Source organism: Akebia trifoliata, chromosome 14, assembly GCF_017979445.1.
Source record: "Akebia trifoliata isolate Shusen 1 chromosome 14, ASM1797944v1, whole genome shotgun sequence".
NCBI classification, from domain to species: domain Eukaryota; kingdom Viridiplantae; phylum Streptophyta; class Magnoliopsida; order Ranunculales; family Lardizabalaceae; genus Akebia; species Akebia trifoliata.
This window is the reverse complement of record NC_141388.1, coordinates 23,990,444-24,001,051: the sequence shown is the minus strand read 5'-3', so window position 1 is coordinate 24,001,051 and position 10,608 is coordinate 23,990,444. Positions and strand designations below refer to the sequence as shown.

At 40.0% G+C, this 10,608-nt stretch overlaps 1 protein-coding gene across 1 annotated transcript; it reads left to right on the top strand.

The window, feature by feature from the left end:
• Positions 1-9,732: 9,732 nt before the first annotated feature.
• On the top strand, positions 9,733-10,608 carry LOC147386581 (plasma membrane ATPase 1-like). The gene is made up of 3 exons (XM_086424579.1): positions 9,733-9,963; positions 10,051-10,377; positions 10,474-10,608. The coding sequence occupies exons 1-3, from the start codon at positions 9,733-9,735 to the stop codon at positions 10,606-10,608; spliced, it is 693 nt and encodes a 230-aa protein (XP_086280705.1).

The window sequence follows — 10,608 nt, the reverse complement described above, 5'->3', positions numbered from 1 at the left end:
TACCCCAGCTCAACCCCCAGCCCGGACTAATAACCAGGTTCACCCAAGTCAACCTCGAACTCCGCGTCAATTTACCAATCTAGGGATGAGTCTTACGGTAGCGCTTCACAAATTGATGAAAAAAGGGATCCCTTGCCAGCTGGACACAATGCTAACTTGTTTTGCGAGTTCCATCAAAATCCTGGCCATCACAGGGATCGATGTATCACCTTGCGCCATGCCATTCAAAACCTTATTGACAACAAAAAGATTACCATCCCTAGCCCACCAAATGTCACCACTAATCCACTACCTACTTATCAACCTCCACCAACCCTGAACATGGTTTCTCACACCCCATTACTATTCGACCATGTTTCTCTCATCCATCCAATCCAAGTTAAATCGCCTAGTTACCCCCTTGTCGGGATAGCCTTCACTGATGAGATTTTCACTACAAACTATGAACCATTTGATTTAACCTCGGATGATACATATTGTTTATCCCTGCCCCGTTACGATAGTCCCGCATTCACTAGTTACCTGTTGGCTCAAATGAATCTGAAAACCCCTGTACCTTCGACAGACGAAGATCCATACTTGTTGACTAAAGAAGATGAGCCCTTCCCTTTCTCCTGTGATGAAGTTAGACATATGACTCGAGGGGGAAGAGTTTCTAAGCCACAAGAACTCTGTGTTGATAATCCTGCAGCCCTGGCAAGAAAAGAAAGAGAAGATCCCACCAAGGAGAGCATCGAAGAAGATAACTCCGTGATCAAGCAGTTGAAAAAATCAGGTGCCAATATCTCAGTATGGGATTTACTCATGGGTTCCACTACTCATAGGGAGGCTGTTCTCAAAGCACTAAACACAACCCAAGTCTCCCTTGAAACTTCTCCAGATCAGCTGGCTAGTATAGTAGGGGCAACTTACGTGGAGAATATCCTATCCTTCTCGGACTCAGATCTCCCAAAAGAAGGGGCAAGCCACACTAAGCAGTTGTACATTACAGTTGACTGTAATGGGATGAGGGTACCTCTGGTTTTGATCGATAATGGGAGTGCACTAAACGTTTGCCCGCTGAAAACTGCTACTTGTCTCGAATTTAAGACTGAAGATCTCAAGCCCACTAATCAAGGTGTTAGGGCCTATGATAACATCAAGAGGGATGTACTGGGAATTTTGCACCTTCGATTGTCCACAAGCATAGCTGAATTTCTTGTGGAATTTCAGGTCATTGATATCCAGTCCTCTTTCAATTTACTGTTAGGGAGGCCATGGTTACACCAGATCAAAGCTATCTCTTCCACGCTGCACCAGAAGGTCAAGTTTATCAAGGATGGGCTAGTGATTACTTTCCATGGAGATGCTGAAATTGTAGGGATTATGAACAGTACTGAAGCTAAGGATGAGCCACTGCTTGAGATTCAGTCAGAACAATAGAGGATAGAACTTAGTGGGTTCGAATTCGAAAAGATATGCTCAGTCCAATGGGATCAAGCCATGAAAGAATATTTTTCAATGGAAAATACCTCTAATTGCTACATGGCCAATATATTCAAGAAAATGAGAATTTTCCCAGGTATGGGCTTGGGTCGCAAGCAGCAAGGTGTTAAAGAGGCACCAGTAATTAAAGAGGCCATCGGCACATTCGAACTAGGATATAAGCCTACTACAGGAAGATTGGGCCCAATACTGGAAGACAAAACGGGATAAGGCCATTGCTAAAAGGCAAAGGCGTACCACAAATCTCATTAAAATGAAGCCCTATCGAAAGACCCTCAATGGTTATTTTGTGAAAGAATGAGAAGACTTCCGTTACTGTGGGTTCCCAGAGCCTTTCATTGATCACATCACAGGTACTCGTTTGCCGGGGTTTGAAATCTTCTTTGGCATGGAATGGCCCGAAAAGGAAGCAAGCACAGAAGTTAAGGAGAAGAAAGTTGAAAACTGACAGTTCGATCTGGACTCCCTCAACATAGATCAGCTATTCATTGAAGATCATGGTATTTTAATGTTGTCAATTGAGAAAGGGATCCCAAATCCTCAGTCTGTAATCAAACCCGCTGTTGGGTGTCTCTCAAATTATCATGTAGTTAGTCCTGTGTTGCATGTCAAGGCTGGGTCTGTCGGTCCCATTAGTCCTGTTCAGTCTGACATGCCAGTTGAGTCATTTATTTCTGTTAAATCGAGTAAGTTAGTTGTTTCTGCTGAGTCTGTTATTTCTAGTGATTCTGTTTTTCCTGCTGAGTCTGTCAAGTCTGCGATGAGTCCTGTTACCCCATCTCTTTTCAATGAAGTAAAAGAAATTTTTGATTATCCCGAGCACAATAATAATTTAACTAATAATTTAACTTCGGAGGGAGAGTCTTCTAACGAAGAACCTCCCCCTGAAATAATCAAATTACTTGAACAAGAAGAGGAACGTCGGGCTCAACCTCTAATAGAGGAAGTAGAGGTTATCAACCTCGGAACAAAAGAAATGCCTCAAGAAATTCGGATAGGGGTCACTTTATCTCCCGATGAACGCAAAGGGATAGTAGACCTGCTCAGAAAGTTCAAAGACGTATTCGCGTGGTCTTACGAGGATATGCCGGGGGTAAGCACAGATATTGTTTAACATCGGATTCCGTTATATCCTGATGCTTGACCAATCAAACAGAAACTTCGACGTATGACGCCGGAATGGACTTTGAAAATTAAAGAAGAAGTATCGAAGCAGATTAACGCTGGATTTTTGGAAGTAGTAGAATATCCTGAGTGGATTGCTAATGTCATCCTAGTGCCGAAAAAGGATGGAAAAATCAGAATGTGTGTAGATTTCAGAGACCTAAACAAAGCAAGCCTAAAGGATAGTTTCCCTTTACCACACATAGATGTTCTAGTGGACAGTACAGCAGGACACACCTTGTTGTCCTTCATAGATGGTTTTTTGGGGTATAATCAGATAAAAAATGACCCTCGAGATATGCAAAAAACTTTGTTCATCACACAGTGGGGGACCTTCTGCTACAAGGTCATGCCTTTTGGTTTGAAGAACGCTAGAGCCACCTATCAAAGAGCAGCCACGACTTTACTACATGACATGATACACAAGGAAGTCGAAGTCTATGTAGATGATATGATAGTCAAATCTAAGGAACGACTGGGGCATGTTATTACGTTAGAAAAGTTTCTCACAAAAATTCAAAAGTACCAACTCCGCCTGAACCCACAGAAATGTGTATTTGGAGTAACTTCTGAAAAGTTATTGGTGTTTGTGGTCAATAAGAGAGGGATCGAAGTAGACCCTGTAAAGATTAAAGTTATCCAAGAGATGCCGCCGCCTGAGACCGAAAAGTAGATTCGAGATTTTTTAGGCAGAATTCAATATGTCAGCAGATTCATTGCTCAACTCACCAACGTCTGTGAACCTATTTTCAAGCTTCTCAAGAAGAATGAACCAACAGTTTGGAATGAGCAATGTCAAAAGGCTTTCGACCTAGTCAAAAAGTATCTCTTAAACCCACCTATTTTGGTCCCACCTACACTGGGTGAACCACTTCTTATTTATCTGTCAGTCACAGAAGAAGCTATGGGATGCATGCTCGCATAGTATGACAAAGATACTCGCAAAAAAAGAGTCATCTACTACATCAGCAAGAAGATGTTAGAGTATGAACAAAAATATTCATCCTTGGAGAAAACCTGCTTAGCACTGGTATGGACTACTCAGAGACTCCGGCACTATATGCTATCTCATTCAATTATCCTGTTATCTCGGATGGATCCTCTCAAGTATCTTTTCGAAAAGCCGGCGCTGACAGGGAGAACCGCGCAATGGTTATTGTTGCTATCAGAGTTTGACATCACGCATGTTACACAGAAATCTATCAAGGGGAGAGCTGTAGCAGAATACTTGGCAGATCACCTTGTAGTAGAAGGAATAAAGCCTGTTGATCAATTCCCTGATGAGAACATCTTAAATGTTAAAGAAGAACCGCAGAACCAAACATGGCAGATGTACTTTGATGGAGCTGCCAATCAAAATGGGTATGGAATAGGGACAGTCCTGCTTTCTCCGGAAGGATGCCGCATTCCCATCGCTATTAAATTAGCCTTTTCAAATACTAATAACACGGTTGAGTATGAGGCATGCATCACGGGTCTTGAAGCTGCTTTGAACTTAGGCATTACAGAAATTGAAGTTTTTGGGGATTCAGCCTTGGTCATACATCAATCATTGGAAGAATGGAAGACTAGGGATGAAAAGTTGAAACCCTATCATGAGTATTTGTTAAACTTAGTCAGTAAATTTAAAGCTATCCTGTTCCAACACTTGTCAAGGGAGGATAACAGATTTGCTGACTCCTTAGCAACTTTATCTTCAATGATCCATTTACCCCCTGGCATGGAATTAAGGCCGATCACGGTTGAAGTCAAAGACAAACCCGCATACTGTCATCAGATCAACATTGCTACTCGACTACCCGATGAAAAGCCATGGTACACAGACATAAAGAAAGTGTTAGAAAAATGAGAATTCCCGTAAGAAGCATCGAGGAAGGAACGACAAACCCTACTAAGATTAGTATCTCAATTCATCCTGTGCGCAGGAAGTTTATACAAAAGGTCTTATGATGGGATCCATTTGTCATGTGTTGATGAAGATCAAGCTGAACAGATAATGGTTGAACTACATTCAGGAGAATGTGGCCCTCACATGAGTGGGAAAATGTTAGCTAAGAAAATTATGAGACAAGGATACTACTGGCCCACGATGGAAACAGATTGTCATCACATGGTTAAAATCTGTCATAAGTGCCAAATACATGCGAACCTTATACGTATGCTACCATCTCAATTAGTGGGTCTGACTTCACCATGGCCATTCTCAGTCTGGGGAATTGACATTATTGGAAAAATATCGCCTAAGGCATCAAACGGGCACGAATACATTCTAGTTGCCATCGATTATTTTACCAAATGGGTCGAAACTGCCTCTTATGCTGTCCTCACTGTGTCTCGAGTTGCAAAGTTCATTCAAACAAACATCATCAGTCGATATGGGGTACCTTCAGAGTTGATCTCTGATAGCGGGTCGCACTTCAAAGTTGAGGTTATCAAATTGTGTTCAAAGTTCAAAATCTCACACCATAAATCATCTCCTTACCGCCCTCAGACTAACGGAGCAGTCGAAGCAGCTAATAAGAATATTAAGATTATCCTCAGGAAAATGTGTCAATCACATCGAGATTGGTCAGAAAAACTACCATTTGCATTATGGGCATATCGAACCTCAATTCGATCCTCCACTGGAGCTACTCCCTACTCCTTAGTATATGGCATGGAAGCAGTCTTGCCAGTTGAAATGGAGATTTCGTCTCTCAGGGTTTTGTTAGAAAGTCAGTTGTCAGAAGCAGATTGGGTTCGCCAACGGTATGAAGAATTGAATTTGATCGAAAAAAAATGACTAAGAGCGTTGTACCACGTGCAAACTTATCAAAGAAGAGTCGCCCGTGCATTTGACAAAAAGATCAAGGCCCGTCACTTACAAGTCGGGGACTTAATACTCAAAGAGAATCGGACACCTATCTTTGACCCTAGAGGGAAGTTCAAACCAAATTGGAGAGGTCCATTCATCGTCAAGGAAATATTACCAGGAAAAGCTGTTAGACTTCAAGATCATGATGGAATCGAATTACCAGAACCAACCAACCTTGACCAAATCAAACGGTATTACGTTTAAGGAGGCCATCTTTGGCCGAATCAATCCTCATATTACCCAGTTACCCAGTTCAATATATCCTTTCTCAACCCTTTCGCAGCCTTTTCAAAAAGAAAAAAATTACGCCTTCTTCTTTCTCAGCCCGATCACCTAACCTAGGGGAGGGAAAAATTTTCGAACTACGTTTTGATCTGATCCCAAAATTCTGGGGTACGTAGGCAACCTGAGAAGTTACTTCAGGCCCGACCACATCAAAATAAAAATAAAAAAATCTATTTCCCCACACAATAAAAAATGAAAAAAAAATTCAAAAGAAAAATAAATTCCAAAATGGGAAAGAAAATTTAAGGAAAAAGAAAATAATTTAAAAGGAAATGCCACACAAGGGGCATTTGGGTTTTTGAGCCTCAAAATTTCTCTCTTTTTATACCCAGTCCTAAGCTTACCTATAAAAGTCCTCCTAAGTACCGTACGAAAAGTCAAGGAAGATAGCAAAGTATGATCAGACAGTAACTCTAGAAGTTCAGAGGAAAAGAAAAAGATAAAAAATGATGAAGCCTGCTAAGTTGAAAACCCGAAAAGGGCGACTTAGGCAAAAATTAAGGCAAGCTCGCAAGTTTGAAAATCTGAAAGGACAACTTTGACAACAATCAGAGCCAAGAAAAAAAAAGAAAAGCTCGCTAGATTGAAAACCTGAAAAGGCGATCTAGGCAAAAACTAGAGCAAGCTCGATAGATTGAAAACCTGAAAAGGTGATCTAGGCAAAAGTTAGAGCAACAAAGAAAAAATAGAAGAAGATCCCAAGCTGAGAGCGGTCCGAGCTGAAACATCAGAAGTCCGAATAATCAAGCTCAATACTTAGCTTAAACCAGGCACAGACTTAGAAGCCACAAGTATCTTGTCTACGATCGATCTGAAAATGTTTACTTCCCCGAGTGAACCAATGGAGAAAATGGTAAATTCTATGATGAGTCCCAAAAGGAAATATTTTGTTCTCTTGAGCCTGACTCAAAATCTTCAATAAAATTAATCAAAATTAAAAGTTGGATCTTTATTGAGTTTGTGGTAATCAAATATTTCAAACCTTCATACAAGGGGCAGTTTCCTTCTTCTTTAATATAACTTTTCCCCTTATATTAGGGGCATTTTTTTTAATTTTTGCATGATGTGTTCAATTATCTTTAATGCCATGTTCATTGTCAAACTAGGGGCATTTTGTTTTTGAGCAATGTTAATCCTAAAAGATAATGAGAATCCCGAACTTAAGGTCACCCTCTTGATAACAGTTTTTTGAAAAACTTTTGAGGTTTAAGAGATTTACAAACTCGGGTTTTAAACTTTTGGATAAAACCTCGAGATTCAAATAAAAGTATTTTGGATCTCACATAGGAGATAGGACATTCATTCTGTCTCAGATCTCTTCATTTCCAGATCCAACCCCTCTTTTCCAGATTCATTTTCAATCGTTCTTTCCTAGATTTATCCCTTTAGTCTCAGTTTTACTTAGTCAGATGCCGCCGAGGGTTTTCTCGGAATTATGCTCAAATGCCGCCGAGGGTTTTCTCAGAATTATACTCAGTTACCGCCGAAGGTTTTCTCGAAATTATGCTCAAATGCCACCAAGGGTTTTCTCGGAGTTATGCTCAGATACCGCCGAGGGTTTTCTTGGAACTATGCTCAGTTACCGTCGAGGGTTTTCTCGGAATTATGCTCAGTTACCGCTCAGATGCCGCCGAGGGTTTTCTCAGAATTATGCTCTGTTACCGCCGAGGGTTTTCTCGAAATTATGCTCAGATGCCGCCGAGGGTTTTCTCGGAATTATGCTCAGATGACGTCAGGGTTTTCTCGGAACTATGCTCAGTTACCGCCGAGGGTTTTCTCAGAATTATGCTCAATTACCGCCAAGGGTTTTCTCGGAATTATGCTCAGATGCCGCCGAGGGTTTTCTCGGAATTATGCTCAGATTTTTACTCAGTTCCAACTTAAACTCTTAGATTTTAAATCACACACTTGCACAGTTGTTATATCAGTCAAGGAGAATATTCTAAAATTCAAGGATCTGATACCGTTAGTGAGAGTTTACGTTCAAGGACCTGACAACATTTTAATTCGGGGAGAGCTTTACCCTCAAGGATCCGAACACCCCGACGAATTGCTAAATCAGGCTGCAAAATGAACTGTCACTAGCTTTGGCATTCAGATATCGCACTATCTACCAAAATAGATTTGCTATCTAGTTTGCTTCAACCCTTGCCAAAGAGGGGCATCTGTAGACACCTCATTTTTGCATCCGCCTAATTAATCAACTCGTCAACCCGATCGCAACGATTCCCAATGATGGATGTTTATTCAATTACTTTATTTTGTTACCAGATGTGTTTCAGAAATCCGGATGAGGTATCTCGAACTGACAAAATCTTAGAAACCACGCTACGCTAGGAAAAATACGATCCCAGAAATATAGAAATCATCATCTTTCAAATAAAAAGAAGCTTCACGATAAAAATCACTAAAAATTGGCCAAATTAACAAAATACCCCTAACATCAAAACAACCCTAGAGCCTACGTTACGATTAGGAAAACCCTTTCGAACACATAAAATAACAAATCGAAATCAAATAAATCATTTTCCCAATTTTACGAAAATGCCCCTCATAAAGTTCATGACCATTTCACACAAAAAATTTCATAAATGACACAAACCAACATTCACATTGAATTCCTTACGAAAAATGGATTCTAAAACATCCTAGAACATTAAAAACTTACTTAAAACGTGAAAAGTCCTCTCCGGGGGCAAAACGATAATTTCACAATTTTCATAATTAAAATTTTTGAAATTAATAAATAAAACATCAAATAATTAAAGTGAAACATTAATGAAATTAATTTAAAATTTTGAACCAAAGAAATCGATCAATCGGGCTCTCAGGCAAAATTGTTGAGGGTTCGTGAGATATTTCTTTAAGGACCCCTCCATTTGGGGGTCCAAAGAATTAAAAATATAATAGAGGGGGTTCTCCAAAAATTTAAAGCCAATCAAGTAAGACTAAATTCAAGGTATTAAAGTCAATCAAACAAGACTGAAGTAAAAAATTTAAAGCCAATCAAGCAAGACTGAAGTCAAAGATATTAAAAGTCAATCAATTAAGACTAAAGTCAAAATATTAAAAGTCAATCAAATAAGACCAAAAGTCATAATAGAGTTCTAATTAAATAATAATTCAATCTAATAGAGTTCTAACTAAAACACAACTCCACCTAAAACAATTCTAATTAAAACACAGCTCTACCTAAAACAAGTCTAACTAAAACACAACTCTAATTAAAAGATCTCTAATTAAACACTAACTTTATCAAAATCAACCCCTAAAAAAATCTATAAATAGAGGTCCCCACACCCTATTTTCGTATCAAGTCATAAACCCTAAGAGAAGTAGGTCTAAAAGCCCCCCTAACTTCCCATAAACCCTAGTTTTGGAGTCCCAACTCCTTACCTAACATCCTTTCTTCGATTTTAGCCTAAAAAACACCGAAAAGCCCTTCAAGAACACCCTAAAATCCATAATAAACTCGAAGAATCCAGATCCAAGAAAGAAGAGATACCTTGCCTCGGAGATCGGAAATCAAATTCGGAGACAGAACGAAGCAAGAAGTACGTTACAAGGAGCAATTTTTGTCGGATCTGAGGGAACAAAGTCTTTGCTATCGAAAAGGTATAACTTCTTATTTTTTATTTTATTATTATCTAGGTTTTTTAGCAATGTAACTTATTTGGGAAATTAGTAGAGACCGGCTTTGGCCGGGCGGGGTTGGTGCCTAACACCTTCCAACCCCGTAACATGATCTCCGAATTCAATTTTTTTTCTGTTCTAGATTAGTCCTTTATCTGTTTAGAGTCATTGATCGGTTCCTAGACCGTAATAACTAGGTGGCGACTCCCAAACCTCAAAGGTCAAAAGCGGATCCGCGCACCCCGCGGATCGAGGGCGTTTTCACAATCTTGGTACCAAGAGACATTATCAACATCAAATTAGGTGACATAATGCCTGCAGATGCTCATCTTTTAGAAGGAGATCCATTGAAAATCGATCAATCAGCCCTCACTAGAGAGTCCCTACCAGTCACAAAGAACCCTGGTGATGAAGTCTTATCTGGGTCCAATTGCAAGCAAGGTGAAATCGAGGCCATTGTTATAGCCACTGGAGTCCACACATTCTTCAATAAGGCCGCTCACCTTGTTGACAGTACCAACCAAGTTGGTCACTTTCAAAAGGTAAATAAAATTGCCCAATTTAATCAATCAAAGTTTGCTAAATTCTTGCACAATGTGATAATCACGACGTGATGGTTTGTTGATCAGGTGTTGACAGCCATTGGTAACTTCTGTATTTGCTCGATTGCGTCGGGGATGATAGTAGAGATTGTAGTAATGTATCCCATACAACACAGGAAGTACATAGAGGGAATTGATAACTTGTTGGTGCTTCTTATTGGAGGGATTCCAATTGCTATGCCAACTGTGTTGTCTGTTAGTATGGCTATTGGGTCTCATAGATTGTTTGAACAAGGTGCCATCACTAAGCGTATGACTGCCAGTGAAGAAATGGCTGGGATGGATGTGCTTTGCAGCGACACGACTGGGACTTTGACCTTCAACAAGCTTACTATGGACAAATCCATGATCGAGGTTTGACATTGAAGTTTAGAATAGTAGAGTAAGATTGATTAATGTTTTAGGATAGTTAAGTTGATCATGGGTTATATGTTGTTGCAATTGGTGCAGGTATTCACAAATGACATTGACAAGGACACTGTGGTTTTGATTGCTGCAAGGGCTTCCAGGGTTGAGAACCAAGACGCTATCGATGCTTCTATTGTAGGCATGTTGGCTGATCCTAAGGAGGTAAGATATAGATAG

Excerpts from the sequence above, each read along its gene's own strand:
- LOC147386581 (XM_086424579.1), top strand. The coding sequence starts at position 9,733 with ATGCCTGCAGATGCTCATCTTTTAGAAGGAGATCCATTGAAAATCGAT. Across the intron at positions 9,964-10,050 it reads AAGTTGGTCACTTTCAAAAG|GTGTTGACAGCCATTGGTAA; the intron begins GTAAATAAAATT and ends TTTGTTGATCAG. Across the intron at positions 10,378-10,473 it reads TGGACAAATCCATGATCGAG|GTATTCACAAATGACATTGA; the intron begins GTTTGACATTGA and ends CAATTGGTGCAG.